At 46.8% G+C, this 22,814-nt stretch overlaps 1 protein-coding gene across 17 annotated transcripts in view; it reads left to right on the forward strand.

The window, feature by feature from the left end:
• Nucleotides 1-22,814, forward strand: part of LOC129193597 (protocadherin-15-like) — a 346,331-nt gene that overhangs the window by 279,617 nt on the left and 43,900 nt on the right. For all 17 annotated transcript variants that reach the window (XM_054797865.1, XM_054797864.1, XM_054797866.1 and 14 more), the window contains 4 exons: nucleotides 3,498-3,638; nucleotides 13,277-13,404; nucleotides 18,820-19,035; nucleotides 21,355-21,443. In XM_054797865.1, the coding sequence (XP_054653840.1) occupies nucleotides 3,498-3,638; nucleotides 13,277-13,404; nucleotides 18,820-19,035; nucleotides 21,355-21,443 (574 nt within the window). The remainder of the gene's footprint in view (nucleotides 1-3,497; nucleotides 3,639-13,276; nucleotides 13,405-18,819; nucleotides 19,036-21,354; nucleotides 21,444-22,814) is intronic.

Genomic DNA, 22,814 nt, shown 5'->3' on the forward strand with positions numbered 1-22,814 from the left:
TTCCTGATGAGTTGAATGAGTTCTATGCCCGCTTTGACACCCAAACTCCTGATGAGCAGAGAGGGTGGCTGAACCTGGGGAGCACACAGGACTCACCTCTCATGGTGACATCAGCTGATGTGCGCAGGGTTCTAAACAAAACAAACCCACGAAAAGCAGCAGGGCCAGACAACATCTCAGGACGTGCACTTCGGGTTTGCTCATCAGAGCTAGCTGATGTGCTTGCTGACATATTTAACCTGTCGCTTGCACAAGCATCTGTACCGACCTGCTTTAAGTCCACCACCATAGTGCCCGTACCCAAGAAGAGCAACGTGACCTGCTTGAATGACTATCGCCCTATAGCACTCACTCCTATTGTTATGAAGTGCTTTGAAAGATTAGTCATGACCCACATCAAAAAGAGCATCCCGGCGGCAACCGTGGACCCTCTACAGTTTGCATATCGCCAGAACCGGTCCACGGATGATGCAGTCAACACTGCCATCCACACAGCCCTTTCTCACCTACAGGGCCAGGACACATACGTCAGAATGCTATTTATAGACTATAGCTCTGCTTTTAATACAGTCAGCCCCCACAAACTCACAGATAAGCTCCTCACACTTGGCCTGTCTCCCTCCCTCTGTAACTGGGTGTTTAACTTTCTCACAGGCAGGCCCCAGTCAGTCAGAGTCCACAACCGCACATCCAGCTCAAGAATTGTGAGCACTGGGACCCCACAGGGGTGTGTGCTGAGTCCACTCCTCTACACGCTCTTCACCTACGATTGCGTGGCCTCCCAGAACAACACCAGCATCATTAAATTTGCAGATGACACTACAGTCATCGGACTGATCACTGGTGGTGTTGAAACATCATACAGAAGAGAGGTGGCGGACCTCATAGCTTGGTGTCGTGATAACAATCTCCTTCTCAATACAGATAAGACTAAAGAGATGATCATCGACCCAAGAACAAGGGAAAAGGAGCCGCATAGACCCCTGTTTATTGATGAGACTGAGGTGGAGAGGGTGAAAACCTTCAAGTTCCTTGGCACACACATCAGCGAGGACCTCACCTGGTCTCACAACACCCAACAAATTCTGAAGAAGTCCCAAAGGAGACTGTACTTCCTGAGAAGACTGAGGAAATTTGGCATGTCCACCACAATCCTGAGTTGCTTCTACAGATGCACTATCGAAAGTGTCCTTACCGCCTCCATCACTGTTTGGTACGGTAACTGTACAACACGTGATAGGAAGGCACTCCAGCGGGTGATCAAGACCTCACAGAACATTGTTGGGGCAGCCCTCCCCTCACTGCAAGACATTTATACATCTAGAGTCCTACGCAGAACACACAACCTCATCAAGGACAGCACACATCCACAACACTCATTATTCACACTCCTACCGTCAGGCAGGCGCTACAGGAGTTTGAAGTCCAGGACCACAAGGCTGGCAAACAGCTTTTACCCACAGGCCATCAGGCTCCTCAACGAAGCACTCGCACACGCCGCACGCAACACACGCACACACTCATAGCACTTTATTTATTTATTTATTTGTATTATTTACTTGTATTAATGTCTCTTCTGTTGTTGTTGCTTAATTTATTGGTATATATGTTTATGTGTTTATGTTTCTTATGTTCTTATTCTTTCATTTGTTTTCTTTCTTTTCTTGGGAGAATGAACAGAATAAGATTTTCATTGCATGGTATAACTGCTGTTGTACTATGCACATGACAATAAAACTCTCTTGAATCTTGAATCTTGAATCTTGAATGTTTTCATGGTCAAGGAATCTAAATATGTAGATACAATACATGTACGTAGGGCTAATATTTATGCTATAAATCACAATATGGGAGGACTATGGCGCTTGGCGGGGGTCTGCACTCTCCGAGTGCTTTTTAGTTTAGCCATTTTATGCTTGAAAATGCTTCATTTTGGTAAAAATATCTAAAATGTACTTACATAAGCATATTTTTGCCTAATAATAGGTCATATACAGTATATCCATGAAACAGCGTGATTTATTCATATATTTTTGAAAAAGCGTGACAGAGCAAAGTGGCGAGGGGTTGGTGTTTATGCAGAAAACAATGCCAAATGCGTATGAAAGACGAATGAAAGGCATAAAGTGTTACATCCGACTACGCACGGACAACACTCACACTACTTTGTTTACAGTACATGAAATGATGCAGTCCCATGTATGCACGGGACAGTGCTGTGGGGGTCACGTAGTCACCCCACAATGTATGACGCCCAACTTGCAGCTGTAGTCAGAGAGTAAAAGTAAGAGTTCCAAAGTGCGCTTGAACGCCTCGTGATGTGAACAGCCACATTGACACCACAGTGCTTGATAGACAGGAAGAAAGGAGACAGACACCTGCTCAGGTGATGACAGCCTATTTCACTTCAATGCTTCTTTGAAATAAATTGCATTTCTTTTGTTTTGCATTTTGAATCTCTACTTAGAACATCCTTAACTCCTTTAAGTTTTTTCAAAAACTTTTCAAAAACTTCAGTAGTGACCATTTTAGACCATTTGGACTGATCTTTCAAGGCACACAGAGTATTGTGTTTTATATAAACTATATCAACATGGAACCTACCAAAAGAAATTAGACTCCCATCTTTCATCAGAAAGAAAAAGTTTGTTTCTACCTTTTTGCGTTCCTTAGTAATCAGCAGTAGAACATAAGTAAGTTTTAGGAAAATATCAGTTACTGACTAAAAAAGAGAGAAAAGTATTTTTTGTTTTTGTGACAGCTCAAATACCTAAACCAATATACCAACATAAACAACACAAAAAGGGTTGTTTTACATCAAAATAACTATTCATTTACAAATACAACACCATCAACTATTTACAATGTTCACATTTGGAACCAAACGGTGTGTGTGCACGCATGTGTGTGCGTGTGCATGCGTTAAAATGTCCCTACAGTGCGTAACCGTCTGTACGCTATGCTCCTCCACGCTCTCTCGCTTCCTCCTTGCTGCTGAGTGTGTTGTACATGAAAAAGATCCATGCCGAGCTCTTATCAAGCACACTTCTGCCACCTTGTGGCCGTTTTTACTACTTAAAACTGCTGTAAAAGTGATTTCTATGACTGTGCAGTTGAGTCACAACCTCTTTTTGCCTCTTGCACAAAAAAAGGTGAAGGAGTTATAAATATGTCTTTGCGATCGGGCGTTTGGCTTTATAAAAACGATCTTGCCATTTTGATCAGGAGTGTATGTTGTCTTTGTTTTTCTCAAGCTGCTGCACCTCACTGAAAACTGCTGTTCTAAAAACCAAATTGTACTTTAAAGAAAATGCCGTTGCTAATTGTCTTCATGAAGAATCAGGTGAATGTTGTGTGCATGTCTGTGTTGCTGGGAGCTAATGGAAGCAAAACATTCATTCTTTTCTACTTCTCTTCCCTTTCCAGTCGTTTTATCCGTGCTTCTTTTATCGCCTGCTTTTGTGTTGGTCACGCGCTCCGCTCGTGTTCCCTTCCAGGTCACTTTCGTGTGAACAACAGAACAGGCGTCATCTCCACGGCCAAGGCGTTGGATTTTGAGAACGTGAGCAGCTACGTCCTGAGGGTGCAGGCCGACTCACTGCTGCTCGTCATGTCCAACCTGCGTGTGCCTTCCAAAAGTACGAAACATGCTTTTGTGTGTTATGTCACGTGTGGAAGTATGTTTTATATCAAATCCAGCAATTATGCCCACTAGCTACTGGCAGAGATTTGGATTATTGTCGATTGAAAATGGTTTTGAATGTTACCAACACCATTTTTTATATTCATACAGGAGTTATGATTGGGTGTTCTTTTATTTCACACATGCTTAACAAAGTTACAGTATGTCCCAAAAGTAAGTACACCCTTTTGTTAAACTGCACACATGGGGCCCAATTAGCCATTTTTTCTCCCCGGGTTCATGTGACCCGTGTGTGTTGCAGGTCATAGGTGTGAATGGGGGGCAGGTGTGTTAAATGTGGTGATATCGCTCTGACATGCTCTCATACTGCTCACTGGAAGTTCTACATGGCACCCCATGGCAAAGAACTCTCAGAGGATGCGGGGGGGGGGGGGGGGGGGGGGGGAATGAAGCTGCACCACATGCTTACACTTGCACAATGCAACATGCTTATTTACTCCCACCCCTTCTCCGTCCCTCAGCTATTATTGACTTATTTGAACACATCCTCTGTTTAAATCTTACCATTTTCTAATAGGGAAGGAAAGAAAAAGAATGTCTAATAGTTTGTAGATATATAATTCCGTAATAAAATAATAAATTGATAAAAACATTGTTTAATGAACAGATCAATAAAATAAATGATACATTATTAAATAATAGGCAATAGTTCTATGTTTTATTGTATGAATACACACAAGGCTAGGAAAAGCTTTTGGTTCAAGCTTTGCTCTTGTCCACCAATACGCACAATCGCTTATTCTCTTCCTGTCTTATTATTCTTATTCTTTTTATTCTTCTTATAATAGCAATAATTATTATTATGATACAGGTTGAATATGTTTTGGACAAGCTGTGAGATATTATGACCACAAGTGTGTTATGTATTTGTTGTTCATATCTGCTGTGTGCATCAAGCTAACGAGTTCAGGCGCACATAAATGAGAGCTTTGTATTCATTTTGGCAGCTGCTTCTCCAAAAGCCTGTCAGCCTGCCTTCTTTGTCGACCCGCTATGCATACATATTGGCTCATTTTGCCCTCACTTTCTGCGTCCTGCATGTTGGCTCCTCGTCGCCATGGCTTTATTTCATTTCCATCAGTTGTCAAAGTTTCCTGTCAGAAGGTCTGAGGAATGTTGAAACTCTGAGGCTTGATGGCCATATTTCCTCTGGAATATCCATTAAGGCGTTTTTCCAACATCAGCGTGTAATAATGAAGTGCTCACATGCCTGCTGATGAATAATCAATGGCCCAAGCTGCCTTCCTGCCTCGCCAATTGTAAGCACACCGATTACAAGCGCACGGTACGCAGATCCAAAGTCCAATGGGAAGTTTTCTCTGACATTCCCTTCTCTTTCAGAAACCACTCTCACTGGTTTCACTCGTATTGCGACAATAACAATCACAATCAGGGCCGGGTTGTTCAAAACTCAGTTATTTTAACCACTGGTGAACCCCTAAACACCTGTTAAAGTTTTAACCCGCCGTTAGCTAACCGACCGTTAAATATGTGTTGTTGAAAACATGGTTAGTCGCATCGTTGGTTAACGGCACCGTCAAAGTTAACTCATCGGCGCCAATATATGCCATATTTCCTCATTTTGTTGACTTCATTACAGTACCTTGGCATCCTTCCCACCAAAGCTCACCCACATATAGTACCTTGTAGTACCTTCTAGTACTTGCTTCTGTCAGCTGAAACGTGTCAGTCGCAAGTTGAACCATGGCAGGTAGAGTAGGTACCATGCAGTGCAAAAGGATGATCATCTCATTACGGTTGTAGAGCAGTTGTTGGTCTGTGATGTGGTGGTTCAGCTATAAAAAAGCCAATGAAAGGCTTGGAGGGTGTGATGTAGTGTAGTGAGTGATGTACCCCGCATATTCATCATGCCGTGTTTTCAACATTGACGACTGCGCTAACAGGACTTTGTTGTCGTTTGGGAGAGCATGTGTATGCAGGAACAGGCGCAGTAAAACCCTGGTTGCAGTACAAACGCTGGTTCTTCATGTCCAACCAAATCCTTGTGAAAGAATAGTGTCACGCCTTGGGAAGGCGATGTGGGTGAATCCCAGGATGCAGACACAGGAGAGTTCCAGCAGTGAGAAGGGTTTAATAATAATTAGTCCAAGTAAGTGAGACAAACAGCAACTGAAGGCGACGGCGCACAAAAAGCAGAAAAGGCACCGTGGTTACTCAAGAGGCACGAATAACCTTTGGCTACCTCTACCGTGGGAGCTGGACGGGCTACTGGGGCTGCAGGACGGCAGCTGGAGGGTTCCTGAAAGGAGGTGAGTCCAGAACACGAAAAACACATGCGGTTGCAGTAGCAAACAGAGACAATAATCCAGCACTGGCTAGGAGCAGCTGAGAGGATGATAAAGGGTGCTTAATGATGAACAGGTGCAGGAACCCAGTAGCTCCGCCCAGCTCAGGTGTCTGCTTCTGGACACAAGCACACAGGGCATGAGGAGACAAGACAATATAATAAATAAGCATAAAGCCGATAAACTTAAAAGAGGTAACAAACCTGTGTCACCGTAGAGTGTGACAGTATTCCCCCCCCCCATTCAATGGACGCCACCCGGCGGACCACCCGGTTTTTCCGGGAACTTACTGTAAAACTCCGTGAGGAGCGACGGGTCAAGGATAAGGGATCGCGCAACCCATGACCGGTCCTCGGGGCCATATCCCTCCCAGTCCACTAGGTACTGGACACCCCTGCCCCGTCTCCTGGCGTCCAGGATGGCTCTGGCAGTAAAAGCAGGGTGGCCCTCGATCAACAGAGGTGGCGGAGGGGGCACTGGCGGGGGGCTGAACTCACAGGAGGTGACCGGCTTGAGGCGCGACACGTGGTATACCGGGTGGGACTTGATAGAGGCTGGGATCTTCAACTGGGCCGACACCGGGTTCACCATCTTCACCACTTCATATGGGCCGACAAATCTGGGTGCCAGTTTCCTGGACTCCACTGCCAGGGGGAGGTCCCGGGAAGACAGCCACACTTTCTGTCCCGGTTTATAGTCGGGTGCCGCCTTCCTGTGGCGATCGGCCAATCTCTGGTTGCGTTTGGCAGTGCGGGCGAGGGCGGCTCGGGTGTTGCGCCAGACCCGGTGGATATGACGGATGTGGGAGGTTAGTGATGGTGCGGCACCTTCTGGCATCTGGGATGAAAATATAGGAGGCTGAAAACCATAGACTGCTTGAAATGGCGACATGCCCGTGGAGGAACACACCAGCGTGTTATGAGAGTACTCCACCCATGGAAGAAAGACGGACCAAGAAGTGGGGGTTTGATGAGCCACACACCGAAGGGTAGCCTCCAGGTCTTGGTTGACCCGTTCCGTCTGGCCGTTGGACTGGGGGTGATAACCTGAGGACAGACTGGCGGTGGCCCCCAGGACCTTACAGAAGGCCTTCCAGGTGGAGGAGGAAAATTGTGGCCCCCGATCGGACACAATATCGCTGGGGATGCCGTGCGAGCGGACCACATGTTGAACCAGAAGCTTGGCTGTCTGCATGGCGGAGGGAAGCTTACGGAGGGGGACAAAATGGGTGAATTTAGAAAACCTGTCCACGATGGTCAGGATGACTGTAAAGCCCCTTGATGCGGGGAGTCCGGTGACGAAGTCCACTGAGATGTGTGACCATGGGCGGGGGGGAATGGGGAGGGGTCGCAGGAACCCAGCTGGGGCCTGGTGGGAGGACTTGCTTCGGGCGCAGATGGAACAGGCCGCCACAAAGCGCTTGGTATCCGCATGGAGCGTGGGCCACCAAAAACGCTGTGAAAGGAGGAACGCTGTCCGCCTGGCTCCGGGATGGCAAGCAAACTTAGAGCTGTGACCCCATAACAGTACCTCTGGGCGCAGGGCGCGGAGGACGAACAGCCGGCCGGCTGGGCAACCAGTAGGTGGGTGTGTGTCCCCTGTTGCCTCAATGACTTGCCTCTCCACCTCCCACTGGACTGCACCGAGAATCCGGGTCTGAGGAATAATGGAGTCGGGGCCGAGATCCTCAACAGGTGGCGCAAACATCCGAGAAAGTGCGTCCGGCTTTCCATTGCGCGACCCGGGGCGGTAGGTGAGGGTGAAGTCGAACCTTGTCAGGAAAAGAGCCCACCGTGACTGGCGCGGATTGAGGCGTTGGGCGGAGCGGATGTAGGCCAGGTTCCTGTGGTCCGTGTAAATGACAAAGGGATGGGATGCTCCTTCCAACCAGTGCCTCCACTCCTGAAGGGCCAGGACCACTGCCAGCAGCTCCCTGTTGCCAACATCATAGTTGCGCTCAGCGGGCAAAAGACGCCTGGAGAAAAAGGCGCAGGGGTGCAGCCGCTGATTGGCGCTGGAGCGCTGGGAGAGTACAGCCCCGACTCCCGTGTCAGACGCGTCCACCTCGACAATAAAAGGGAGAGAGGGGTTAGGGTGGGTCAGGACAGGAGCGGAGGTGAAAAATTTCTTAAGCTTCCTAAAGGCCAAGTCGGTGCCAGGAGTCCATGAAAATGGCACCTTAGAGGATGTAAGCTTGTTCAGAGGTTCAGCCACTTTACTAAAATCTCGAATAAAGCGCCGGTAAAAGTTGGCGAACCCTAGGAACCTCTGCAGAAGCTTCTTGGATGTAGGAGTGGGCCACTCGACCACTGCTTGGATCTTAGCAGGATCTGGTCTTATCTGCCCCTTCTCCACAATAAAGCCCAAAAAGGAAACAGAAGGTGTGTGAAACGTGCATTTTTGAGCCTTGACAAATAACCGATTCTCTAGGAGGCGCTGAAGGACGAGCAGCACGTGTTGACGGTGAAGCTCAAAAGAGGAGGAAAAAATAAGTATATCATCAAGATAGACAAAGACGAACCGACCTAACATGTCGCGCAGGACATCATTAATAAGGCACTGAAAGACTGCGGGTGCGTTGGTGAGGCCAAAAGGCATGACACAGTACTCGAAGTGGCCTAAGGGGGTGTTGAAGGCAGTTTTCCATTCATCACCTTTTCTAACTCTGATAAGATGGTAAGCATTACGGAGGTCCAATTTTGTGAAGATAACGGCGTCATGAAGTGGTGTGAATGCCGCATCAAGGAGGGGAAGAGGATATTTATTGCGGATGGTGATCTTATTAAGCGCTCGGAAGTCAATACATGGGCGCAATGTGCCATCCTTCTTTTTCACGAAAAAGAACCCTGCCGCCAGCGGTGAACTAGAGGGTCGAATGTGCCCTGCCGCGAGGGAGGAAGAGATGTATTCCTCGAGAGATTTCTGTTCAGGCAGCGAGATGTTATACAGCCGCGACGAAGGAAGCGGCGCGCCAGGTAGCAGATCAATGGCACAGTCGTACGGGCGGTGGGGGGGGAGTGTCATAGCGCGTTCGCCTCTGAACACCTCGCTAAGAGTGTGATACTCCCTGGGGACTTGGGAGAGATCGGGGGGCGCGAGCGCAGCAGAGTGAGAGAGAGAGACGGGAGGTAAAGCCGAGCGCAAGCAGTGTGAGTGGCAGTAAGTGCTCCAATTATTAATTTTAAGAGTGGACCAGTCAATAAGAGGACTGTGACGTTGCAACCAAGGAAGACCAAGAACGACGGGAGCGGAACGAGAGGAGATGACAAAAAAGGAAATAGCCTCGTGATGATTACCCGAGAGGAGGAGCGATGCGGTGCGTGTTTTATGCGTAACGTTCGCAAGGAGGCGTCCATCAAGCGAGCGAACAATTTTGCGTCTGTCCACCGGCTCAAGCGGGATCTTAAACTGTTCAACGAGTCCACTGAGCTCCTGAGTCCACTAAGGCACAAATAGGAAAAGAACCCCCCTTTCCCCAGAACAGCGTACCTTCGACCTGCAGGCGGCCCACGGTAGTAGTAGAGGCGGAGCGAGGCGGTGAAGTCTGTCCTGCCGGGATGGAGCTTGGCGACGTGGGCGCACGCCTGGGTCGAGGACGGTGGGGGCAGCGCGATATGGAGTGGTCCGCCGCTCCACAGTAAAGGCACAGCCATAGTGACAAGCGGCACTTCCTCTCCGTGGCCGACAGTCGGTGGGCTCCCAGCTGCATGGGAATCCCCTCCTCGGCGATCTCCGACTGAACCTCCCGAGCGAGTGGGGCAGGAACCGGCAGGGGGAGGAACTCTTGGCCGTGGGATGACAGCCTAGTTGCGCTGAGAGGAAGCCTCTCTCGTTGTCGGGCGCGTTCTTGCAAGCGACCGTCCAGCCGGATGGAGAGAGCTATGAGCTCCTCGAGCGTGCGGGTCTCGTCGCAGGACGCCATCTCGTCCTGCATGCGGGAGTTGAGGCCGGCGTAGAACACGCAGCGGAGGGCCTTATCGTTCCAGCCGTTCTCCACTGCCAGAATGCGGAATGTTATTGAATAGTCGGCCACTGAGCCGGAGCCCTGGCGCAATGCCAGGAGTCGTAGACCCGCTTCTCGCTCCCTCATAGGATGGTCAAAAACATTCTTTATCTCCTCCATGAACATGGGCAAGTCGGTGAGGAGTTCCGGTTTGCACTCGCAAACCACCATTGCCCATTTTGCGGCACGGCCTGATAACAGGCCAATAATGTAGGCCACCTTGGCAGAGTCTGAAGCGAAGGTCTGAGGTTGTTGATTGAAGATGAGGAGGCAGTGATGTAGGAATAGCCGGCATCCCCCAAAGTCCCCTTTATACCTGGTAGGGTGTGGCAGGTTGGGTTCCCGGACCTGTTGGCTGGCGGCGGGGAGTGCCACGAGGAGCGGGGCCAACGGGGAGGAATCCTCCGGCGCCGCCGGGCCTGTTATGCGGGCGTGCATATCTCGGACCAGGGTAGTTAGGTCCACCAGCGTCTGCTCATGGCGAGAAAGCATCTGGCCCTGGGCTTGGAGGGCAAACTGCACATGTTCCTGCTCTGCGGGATCCATTGAATGGCTGGATTATTCTGTCACGCCTTGGGAAGGCGATGTGGGTGAATCCCAGGATGCAGACACAGGAGAGTTCCAGCAGTGAGAAGGGTTTAATAATAATTAGTCCAAGTAAGTGAGACAAACAGCAACTGAAGGCGACGGCGCACAAAAAGCAGAAAAGGCACCGTGGTTACTCAAGAGGCACGAATAACCTTTGGCTACCTCTACCGTGGGAGCTGGACGGGCTACTGGGGCTGCAGGACGGCAGCTGGAGGGTTCCTGAAAGGAGGTGAGTCCAGAACACGAAAAACACATGCGGTTGCAGTAGCAAACAGAGACAATAATCCAGCACTGGCTAGGAGCAGCTGAGAGGATGATAAAGGGTGCTTAATGATGAACAGGTGCAGGAACCCAGTAGCTCCGCCCAGCTCAGGTGTCTGCTTCTGGACACAAGCACACAGGGCATGAGGAGACAAGACAATATAATAAATAAGCATAAAGCCGATAAACTTAAAAGAGGTAACAAACCTGTGTCACCGTAGAGTGTGACAAATAGCTTGGAAATAGTAGAGGCTTTGAAAGGGGAGCGAGAGAAAGTGAGCAGACCTCATCAGCATCCCTGCGGCTCCTTCCTTTCTGTCTCTTTTCCTGGCTGTAATCTGATGTGCAGTCTTCTCCTGCTGCTTCCTGCGCTCCAATGCAACATGACTTGATACTTTTGCATGCCAGGAGAAGACAAATGAACCTTGACGCTGCATTTTATTTTTTATCTTTGTTTTTGGTGATGTTGTACACATTTAGATGGTTGTTGTTGTGTTATTACACACCAAAGGAAAAGTACTTGTTTTCTTTATTATGTCCATCATCCACAAGCCTTATGTGAGACATGAACACGTCTTTCTCTTTGCTCTGCCTTCTAAAGATATAAAAACTGATAAAAAAGAGGAAGTTAAGAATGCACGTACAGGGACACACCTGAAAAAACCTCCAAAAAGCACCAACAAGGCACCATTTGCATAATGTGATGCATATGAAGCACGATGTTTTACTATTGTTGTTAACATTGTTACACCCAAGAACTACCTTACTGGCGTAGTGACACCTCGCCACACCACAGCGGCTAGCTCGGGGGTCAGCAACCTTTCCAATCAAAAGAGCCATTTTGCCTCTTCTTATAATAAAGAAAAATAGTGTGGACCTGCAAACGTAACACAGGTTTCCTTAATGTTACCATTACAACAACAGAATACAACAAACAGAAGTGCAGTTGGCAAAGCCAAACATTAGTTACATCTTGGAAGTTTTAAAAAAGTAAACAAATTGAGGAATGTTTCTTGACGGGTCTGAATTGAATGTTCGTTTGTTTGTTTTCTTCTGACACTGGATGCTGATCCTCCCTGTTGGGGGAGTAAAATATGACTCTGCTCTTCCACAGGACTCGAGGCTCTCATTTGTGACCGATATTGATGAATTCTGTATTTTTCTGATGTATTCATGGTTAGCTTACTGCGGGGCTCAAGAAGCCCCCTGCAGGTAAAGACAAGGGTCGTACACGAGGATGTGACACATATTTTAAGTGAGTAATTATAAACATTGAAAAAAATTTGATGTTAGAGTTTCACTTCAAACTCCAAATGTAAAATAAATAATTGTTTGAAGTAATTTGTCATGACCAAAAGGCTACTAGCCGGCTACACTCTCATTCTCCTTCTCACATAGTGTATCAGACGTTAATGCACCTTACCCGGCCATCGAACCTCCTATGATGCCCACACACGTACGCCCCCGGTGAGTGAAACGTACCGCAGCCTTACATGAAGCGCACCTAGCACGCACGAGTCCTTCCTCTATGTGCTTGCCACGGCCAACAAAGTTTCCAAAAACTGCGGAGCCTGTGCACGTGCGTCGAGATGTAAGGCCCGCTTTACGTTACTCCTCGTACTGTACCCTCAAGTCAGTGACCGACCGTGGATAGGCTGTACTGGACATCAGTGCTTGTAAAGTTGGCTGTCAGACAAATAAGACCACCACAAATAGAACACCTCGGTCATGAAAGGTCCAAACATCATCTGAAGCATTTCACAATCAATCCTGTGTTCCTAACGTGACAAAAGCATAAAACCTTTTTCAGTAACATATCAGAGATTTCTCTTGTTGAACAATTTTCTCTGATCAGCCAATCAGGATGGGGGCACCTGCCTCAACCAATCGTAGTGTGTCTGTGACAGCAACCCGTGCATGTCTCAGCCAAGGATTCATGACCGGTTCTTATGCATCCAGGAGGCTGCTCCTCTCTTGTCAACGCGGATATCCGGTAGAATGGGTTTAATGTGAATCATGTATGAAAAGTATCATGTGCACTTTCTGTTCTTGCAGTAAATACATATTTATTTCCCCGGGCATTTATTGAAGAACGTGTACTTGACGATGGCGTGCCTGCAATGTAGAGCGGGAAGTTTTCATTTGAATTTGCCAAGCGGCTGATGTGCGCGGCAAAATGATAGTGACAAGACCATTTTCTGTGCCAGTGATGAAGTGTTTGATGAGCAGTGGTAGTGATGGCGTTGGAGACGTGTTTATGGCACCCCGTGGATCAATCAGGGAGAAAGTCATGCTGTGATGTCTACTTTACACCCCGCCAACATGAATCCCGCATGCAGTGTAGATAAGGATGAAATCATAATAAATATCACAGTCATTGGTCAAGTACATGTTGGTGCTGCTTGCTTCTTGCAGCAAACACAGCCAAGGTCTTCCTGACGGTGAACGACGAGAACGACCATCCTCCCGTCTTCTCCAGGCAGCTGTACATCGGGGGCGTGACCGAGGACGCCAAGATCTTCAGCTCTGTGCTCAAGATAGTGGTGAGTAAATGTTACAGATGCACGATATCTTTTTTTTCTAACCGATACCAATCATTTTTATATGGGAGCGAATGCCGCTAACTTTTTTTATATGTACTTTTTAAAATGTAAATGCAAGTGTAGTTAGAGCACAGCTGGAGGTAAGAAGGACTGGAACTAATTAGGATGTGTTGATTAGTCCTAATGAAATACGATGACATCACTACTACCAGGAGAACCAGAGTATAGAGGGGGAGGAACCGCCTGCTGTGGCCCAGCAAGGTGCACTGTATTCGGACACACGCTCCGATCAGCTGGTGTGATGCCACAGAGGTCTCTGGCAGGCCTTTTGCACTTTTCAAACGCCCCGGTGCTGGCTTTTCAGGTTTTTCGTGTACTCAGTGGGTTTTTTCCCCTCATCGCGGAGCATTTGGTAAACTAGCACGAGCAATGTCTTCCTCAGAAAGTCAATGTTTGTTCATAAGTGAGCTCGGAGGAAGTTTCGACAGGCTGTTATGGTCACAGGCAGGAGAAAAAAGGAGCACTTGATTTGCTCTCCTGCACATTGCGGGTAATCTTGCCTCACTGTAGTGTTTTTATATCGGAGCTATTTTTAAGTCATTCAACCCCAGCCATTTTTCAAAATTAAACCCCTTCATTACGACCATTTTAGACGATTTTGACAGAATATTGTGTTTTATGGTATGTAAACATGCAACCTACCAAAAGAAAGGTTAGACTGCCGTCTTTCATCAGAAAAAAAACATTTGTTTCTACCTTTTTCCATTCTTTAGTAATCAGCAGTAGAACATAAGTTTCAGGAAAATATCAGTTCCTGACTAAAAAAGGGAGACCAGCTTTTTGTGAAAAGATACATTTCAAGCATATCGTTTACTTTGACACAAATATGTTTTGCTTCAAAAGGGTTCAGAATAACAATTTATTAGCAAATGTAACACCATGAACTATTTACAATTTCCACATTTGGAAGTAAACTGTGTGTGTGCAAGCGTTAAAGTTTCCCTACAATGCGTAACCTTGTGCACGCTACGTTCCTCCATGCTCTTCCACGTCCTCCTTGCTGTCGAGTGTGTTTTTACATGCAAAAGATCCATGCCGAGCTCTTATCACATGCACTTCTGCCCCCTTGTGGCCGTTTTTATGGCTTAAACTGCAGCGACAGTGACTTCTTTTAGTCTGCAGTTGCGTCATCACCTCTTTTTGCCTCTCGTGCAAAACAACGTAAAAGACGTATAAATACGTCTTTGAAAGCGAGCGTTCGGGTTTAGAAACAAACGTATGAATATGTCTTTGGTATTGAATGAGTTCATGTCAGCGAATTTATCAGTATGCCGTCATAATTCCCTCACATCGGGCCAATAATTACGGTCCCGTGCACCCCCAGTAAATATGAGTAGCTCTGCTAAGATATGAGCAGATGCTATTCCCACGCTGCTGCTAGGATGGAGAATCCATCCCACCTGCAGGAGTGCAGGAGCTACCAAGCCTTGAAAATGTCATTCTCCTCATTGTGCCGTTGGTTGATTGGGACGTGGCTACACGTCCTGTCTGAACATCAGCCTTTCCTGCCCTCATTTCACTTCCGCATGCAAACTAGTTTCTCCTCAGTCCTCACAGTGTGATAGGTGACCACATGAGCTCCCCCTGCATTGTTTACTGTGGGTTTGAGTGTCCTCCTTTCCCATGTCATCCTCCAGTAGTATCCTCCACTCTTACATCAGAAGCCTCCTCGACGTGACACCTCAGTGGAACAGAGCATAGATCAGTCATTGTCAACAGGTCCTCTCTGCGGTTGAGTACGCCCACAATGGCCACTGTGTGAGGAAATACACTAATGCTGCTGGTTTGGTTCCTTCACATGAAAGAACACCACCTTTCCACTTGGACATGTGTAAAGAGGAGTAGGAAGAAGCAGAGCTTAGTTCAGGGGTGGGCCCACTTTTTCAGGCCATGCAGTGCTTACTCACGGTGCAACGAAACGAAAACCCAACGCAACACGTCCACAGCAAGTTAACGCATCACGTAAATCAGCTGCAATTCGTAAGCGATAAAGCGGTAAAGGTAAACTGCTATTTATAGGTGCTGCAAGGCATGCTGGGTAGTCCAGCGGCAACAACAATACGACCTATGAACAATACAACATTGGATATCAACATCCCTTCTTCTTTACTTCCCCGGCGACCTCCTCAACCTATTTTGCAATCAAGCAAAAATGAGACAAACACAGCAAAATGTTGGGAGAGCTAGCACCACAAGCTACCCAGCATGCCTTGCGGCAGGACTATATGGGTGTAATTTCTGCATGGGTGTTTATTTGTATGCAAACACTCTTGCAGCAGGCAGGTTACGTTGTGCGTCACGTGTGTGTTAACGTGTTGTGTTGTGCCACAATAGCAGCACAAGTCATGTTGCCCGATGCAGCTTCGATGTTAAAGGTTTTAAAAAAAGGGATTTGGAAACGCCCGGTGCGCCAGATTAAGACACTTGGCGGGCCTGATGTGGCCCGTGGGCCTCAGTTTGCCCGCACCTCCTGCTTAGTGAATCCTACCGCTTCGTCGTGTCTCGCCATATTAGTTGCAGCGGTTTGGAAGGTTTAGCATTTTAGCTTTAGCTTTGATATGGTTGAAGTCACGTGTCACATGGATTAGGTGTATCTCCAAGAACGCTGGTGGTTCACAAACTTGGTTCATACATTTTTATCTCTTACTTCTGCCGCCTTCCATGAGGTCCTCGCCTGCCTTCCTCTCTTCCATCAATAGCGGCAGCGGGGCGGGGGGGTGGGAGATTGCTGCTATTTATCAGTGTCACTTGCGACACGGCTGAAAATTGATGCTTGTGTTTGAGCGCAGTCGCCAGTCTGAATGTTCGCCTCTGAGGTTTTTCTTGGCTTTCACTTTCCATCACATTCAGGAGATGGAGCGGCGTAATGGAGTGTAGGCTGGCTATGAATTATAAGCTACTTCTCAAGATGAAACATTTCTAATCCTGTCTTATACTTTTTTTAAAATGCTCTCAGACTTTGCTTAAGTGACTGTTTAAAAAACTTCATGAGGTAAATGTATTCATAAGGGAAACCTTGGCTTGCTTAGGAATTACAATGAGGCCAGGTGGAAATACACCCCCCTTAATGTATTGCACCTGCATGGAGGTGGGGAGGTGTAAGGCTATGTTATTTTGTTTTAAACAGCCTGCACAGTAGTTGTGTGTATCCATGATGATTATTTGATTATTCAGGTCTTTCTTTAGCCTGATGGCGCTGCGTGTGGCGTTTAGGGTGCGTATTCACTTAGACCAGCGTAAACGCATGTGGGCTTGGATTTCTTTGGATTTATTATTTCCCCCCAAAAGAGGGGGAAGTAGAATGTTGACTTCTGAAAACTGCACTTTTTTGGAGAATGTTGCACTCGAGAAGAACTGCTAGCATGAGGCAGCTAACGATGCACGTAATGGGATTCACCTGTTCCGCCTAGGAAGCCTTCTATTAAAACACCTCCACCAATGTTGTATTGTTTTATGTACGTGTGTACAGGCGTCCCTCGTTTATGGCAGTTCATTGGTTCTAGACCTGACTGCAATAAGTGAATTTCCGGTAAGTAGGATTCAATAAATGGCATATTTTGGCAGTTGGGCCATACTTTCTAAAAATGGGTTTTAATTAGGGATCTCTTATATTGACTCTTTTGCCGATAGCCGATATGCCGATACGGTCCAACTCTCAATTTCTGATACCAATATCAGCCAGTACCGATATGTGTAACCTCACGTATCTCATGTGTTCATGTTGTGAAGCTAATGCATACAGCATACAGCAACATCTGAAAAATACTTCTCATCCTTCTGTGACAATTGTTTTAAAAGTCAACAGAGTAGCCATTCACATGTTTTTGACCATCAAAAACTCCCGGGAAGAAAAGCCAGTGTCATCACTGTCATGTGTGCGTGTAGCGCTGTATTTTTTTCCACGCCACACGACAAACTGCATGTACGCCAGGGGTCTCAAACTCAATTTACCTGGGTCTGGGTGAGGCTGGGCCGCATCAGGATTTCAACAAGAAAAGCTCTGATGAAAACATTCCAATGTTCTCAAATATCTTTATTTTTTCACACAAAATAAGTTTTAAAAATGTAATTAAGAATAAGAAAATAAATCAACCAATCAGGAACTGATTATTATTTAGAGGCACGTCCATCTCAGCCATGGCACGTCCGTCTCAGCCATGGCACGTCCGTCTCAGCCATGGCACGTCCATCTCAGCCTATTTTGGTCATTTTAAGCGTTACTGTACTTCTGTCAACAGCAGTGGCATGGAGAGAGTGTCTGCTATCAGTAATCATGGCAGACTTTGTGAGCGCCACCAACGACGACGACTACTTAGTACGTTTACTTCCCCCAGGCAGAGAATAATGTTGCTCGGTGCAAGGCTACAGTGAAACACTAAGCCATTCTTCTATCGTTAGCATGTAGCACTAGTGCTACATGTTTCATGGACAAAATAGGAGCATAATAAAACCGTCACTTACAAAGTCCGCTCTCACTGGGATGATGGCTTGGCTGTAGCTGCTAAATTCCGAATAGTCCTCGGGTACAAAAATGCTGAGAGCAAACGAGCACCTAGCCTAGTCTTCCTAGCGATGTTGTCGGGTCTAAGTGAGAGTCAGTATCTACTGCTTCGGTCTGTCAGGACGTTCAGTGGGTATTGTGTGTGGAATCGCACAACCTTCCACTACACACATCCATCCATCCATGTTCCATAGCACTTGTCTTCACTGGCGCTATCCCAGCTGACTGTGGGCAAGAGGCAGGATACAGTCTCCAGTTCACCTAACATGTATGTTTTTGGACTGTGGGAGGAAGCCGTGTACCTGCCAACTCCACACAGAAATGCCCAAACGGAGATTTCATAGCCTGGCATCAACTTGTCCAAACTCACAGCTGATGCAGGAGCAGCAGATCCAGTAGATAACGCCACCTATCGGGAGTGGCCTGAGGTGTTGTGCGTGGCGCTGTGTCACTACACCATTAAAGTAGTTATTTGGTGTTATCGCCGATAATAACAACGTCGCTGTAGCTTGGTGAATGTGCGGGTCACGTTATGGAAATGCAGCATTGAGACACTATTTCAGATGATGTTATTTCTTTAATAAATTGTCATTATGACTTTTTCTCAGCCGACAGGATGCCAGACGTAACCCCCCTGGCTGCTAATGCGGCATACATAGTCCATGGTGAACACCCACTTTAGATGATCTAATACGGTTCCTTGCCTGATAAAAGCCTTTAAGGATATTGCACTTCTGGCCCAACCCACTAGGTACTTCCTGTGTGTAACTTCCTGTTGTGTGACTGAGCAGATGGTGACTAGATAAGGAATCATCACATACTTAAACACTGGATGTTGACTAACTTTATTTCAGGCTAGCGATGAGGACACTGGGAACTTCAGCGCCATGGCGTACCGCCTCATCATCCCCCCGACAGCAGAGGGCCAGGACAGCTTTGTCATCGAGACCTACACGGGCGTCCTCAAGTCGGCCATCATGTTTCGAAACATGCGCAGGTCTTACTTCAAGTTCGAGGTTATCGCCACCGACGACTACGGGGAGGGTCTGAGCAGCAGCGCTGAAGTGGTGGTGAGTGTCCGACATGCACGCTGTCCTCTTGACACGATTTCAGTGAAGACACAGTAGAACCTCTTCAGTTCCTTTGCTAGCCGTTGTGGGATGCTGGCTGATGATTTGTTTGGTTTTCAAAGTGCATTTTTTCATTGAAATGTAGAATTAATCCCTCCGATGGTTTTATTGTCACGATCATAAAACCACTCATAACCGTAAGTGTTGTCAAAGTGTAAAAATAAAGTCTAAATAAATATTAGACCACTGTATTTCACACACACACACACATTTGATTGTTTTCTGAGCCCCATTTGAACACACTTGAACACACCAACTAATTGCAATTGCAAACAGCCGCATGCAGATCCACTGCTTACGACACCCGACAGGAAGTCACCCTTCCTGTCCTGCGGAGCATGACAATAAAAACAGGTAAAAAAGAGGCAGCTAAGAATGCATGAAATGGGACACACCTGAAAAAAACCTCTAAAAAGCACCAACAAGGCTCCATTTCCATAATGTGATGCATATGAAGCACATTGGGCCTCATTCACAAACATCTTCTTAAAAGTCTTCTTAAGAAGTGTACTTAAGAAGGCGCGGGTTGGAAACTGCGCCACATTCACGACACGTTCTTAAGTAGGGATAATCGTTCGCACCGGTGTTCTTAGGTTGATGAATGCCAACTGCGATGCCCGCGCATGTGAGGCCTAATTTGCATAGGTCACCGCCTATTATTTCCTATATAAGGTCAAAAATGTGGCAGCTGGAGGCGGAGATGGCAACGCGCAAGGGCAAGACTGAGAAGCAGCTGGACAACAAACGAAAGAAAAACTTCAATTCTACTGAAATAGAGGTGCTTTTACAAGGAGTGAGCGAACACAAGACCACCTTATTTTCACGTGTATCCACCGGTCATCAGGCCATCCAAAAAGAGTCGGCATGGAGCACCATTGCAGGAAACATAAATGCCGTTTCCACGGAGAAACGCGCCACCGCACAGGTTAAAAAGAAGTGTTTTGACTTAAAATAGACTCAAAAAAAAGATTGGACTGCACCGGAGGGATCTGGAGGAAACGGGAGGTGGGCCATCAATCAGAAACCAAACCATTTCAGAAACTCTAGAAAATATTTACACAATCATGATGGAAAAATAAAGTCAAAATACATAGTTTGTGTGTGACAATGTATTTTTTCTGTGGTTACATTTGATTAGATGCTGCCTAATTAATACAGCAGCCCCGTGCTCTGGCTCAAGACGTGGCTGGGGGCGCATGTCGTTATCTGGGGGTGCTACGTGCGCAATAGACACACCACGTTTCATTGCGATGTTATTCTGATGATCCTGCACACCTGCAAGAACAGAGAGGGAAGCCTGAAGCCTGAAGCGGGACATCAAATATTGGTGGCTTTCAGCAAATAAATCTAATGGTCCCTTTACATTCTCTCTCTGCGCAGCGCACGTCCAGCCAGCCTTTTTTTTGATGAATTGGGATTTGCATATATATTTATCCATGGAGTATATTTTAGTTGTTTTGATGATAAATCATTGTTGGGATATTTTATTTGCACTACATTTGCATTGAAAGTGCAAGCTTTGCTTGTGCGTAAGAGTCCTCCTGAGCGTTCGTAGAATTTGTTCTTAGATCTAAGAACTGGGAGTTAAGAACACGTTTCGTGAATGCCAAAAATCTTCGTAAGAAGGCTTTAAGAACACATTTGTGCGTAAGAACGTTTCGTGAATGAGGCCCATTGTTATTATTATTGTTATTAACATTGTTACACCCAAGAACTACCTTACTGGTGTAGTGACACCTCACCACACCACAGTGGCTAGCTAATAGCAGGCTAGCGACTAGCTTCACCCCACACTAGCCAAAGGTAATGCTACATATTGGAGCTGTGTTGTTGTTTTTGACGCTAGGTGTGGCGTTCCTTTCTATGTTGCTTTGTGAAATCAAATCAGTTCCCAAAATACTACAAGTATTCCATGTTATCATGAATGTACTGTAGCTGTTACTACATGCTCACAGCATGGATCAAAAAACACTAAACCTTGTTTGAGCTTTTTGGAGGCGTTTAGCTGCCTCTTTTTAGCTGTTTTTATATCTTTAGAAGGCACAGAAAAGAGAAAGACGTGTGTTCATGTCTCACATAAGGATTTGTGAATGATGGACAACTTTCCAAAAAAGCACACTTTTCCTGTAAGCGGGACGTGAGAATGAGGGTTGTTAAGTGCGGTGCAATGGGGGGAGACTGACAAACCTGCTTTTCCTTGTCTATTTTTGACATGTTTGGGGTGTTGGGGGGTCTGTTTGCTGTGGTTTTGCTTTGCAGGTGTCAGTGGTCAACGCGCTGGACATGCAAGTGATCGTGTCAACTGTCCCGCCCACGTTGGTTGAAGAGAACAGGGACCAGCTCATCAGGTGAAGGCAACATTTATGATGGCGCGGTCAGTGAAGAACGGCACTCGTTCAAATGAACGAAAACGTGTGTGGCTTGAATCATTTTCAGTCAAATATTGTTTTTGTGTGATATTACATCGTTACTGTTTAATAAGGAAGCAACAGGGACAGAAAATAGATTTGCCACATCCACCCTTATCCAATCATTTTGTTATTTTCCGGAACATTAGTTTGCTCTCCGGTGTGACTTACAGTTAATTGTTTTCCTTGTTTGAATAGACAGCCCAAAAATGAATTGCACCTCCTACCACTGCTTTTGCCCACGAGAATAGAACCTGTTTCTGCTTTACGGGGGCACCTTATTCTGCATACACATCTGATGTACTGTATGTCAGTGGGGGGTTAGTTTTGAAGTGGGTAAAAAGCTACTTAGCAAACAGGAATATGTGAAGCTAGGAGAATATGCATCTGCAAGCTTAAATACTGGATATCATCCAGCGTACAATACTGGGACCCATCTTGTTCACCCTAAATCTAATTGGCATCTGGAACACTACAAAAGACCCTAAAACAAGTATTATTTGCAGACAATAGTACTGCATTTTGTTCTAGAGAAAACTCACAAGAGCTAATAAAAAAAAGTCAGAGATGAAATGGAAAAAAGAGGCAAGAAATACTTCAATATTGAACAAAGCAATTGTTGTGGACCAAACATCACTCCATACTCTCTCTTGTTCTCTGTCCATCCATCCATTTTCCTCTGCTTATCCGGGTCCGGGTCGCGGGGGCAGCAGTCTCAGTGGGGAAGTCCACACTTCGCGGCCCCCGACCACCTCATCCAGTTCCACCGGGAGAACCCCAAGGCGTTCCCAGGCCAGCTGTGAGACATAATCCCTCCAGCGTGTCCTAGGTCTGCCCGGGGCCGTCTCACCAGGGTGGCGTCCGGGAGGCATCCGAACTAGATGCCCGAGCCACCTCAACTGGCTCCTCTCCATGTGAAGGAGCAGCGGCTCTACTCTGACCCCCTCCCCCTATCTCTTAGGGTGAGTCCAGCCACCCTACGGAGGAAACTCATTTCAGCCGCTTGTATCCACCATCTCCTTCTTTGGGTCATGACCCAAAGCTCATGACCATAGGTGAGGGTGGGAACATAGATGGGGGGGTACACTGAGAGCTTTGCCTTTCAGCTCACCTTTCTCTTCTCCACGACGGTCCGGTACAGCGACCGCATTACTGCAGACGCTGCGCGTGAACAAGACCCTGAGGTGCTTGAACTAGGCCCACCACCTGCGGGGGAAAGCAAGATTGGTTAGGATAAATCGTGATGCCGCTTATAGAGAACACACAAACCCTTTATTATTCAAACCACAATTATTACAATTTCATGGGGTA

The sequence above is a fragment of the Dunckerocampus dactyliophorus genome, chromosome 14 (genome assembly GCF_027744805.1).
Source record: "Dunckerocampus dactyliophorus isolate RoL2022-P2 chromosome 14, RoL_Ddac_1.1, whole genome shotgun sequence".
In the NCBI taxonomy this organism is placed as follows: domain Eukaryota; kingdom Metazoa; phylum Chordata; class Actinopteri; order Syngnathiformes; family Syngnathidae; genus Dunckerocampus; species Dunckerocampus dactyliophorus.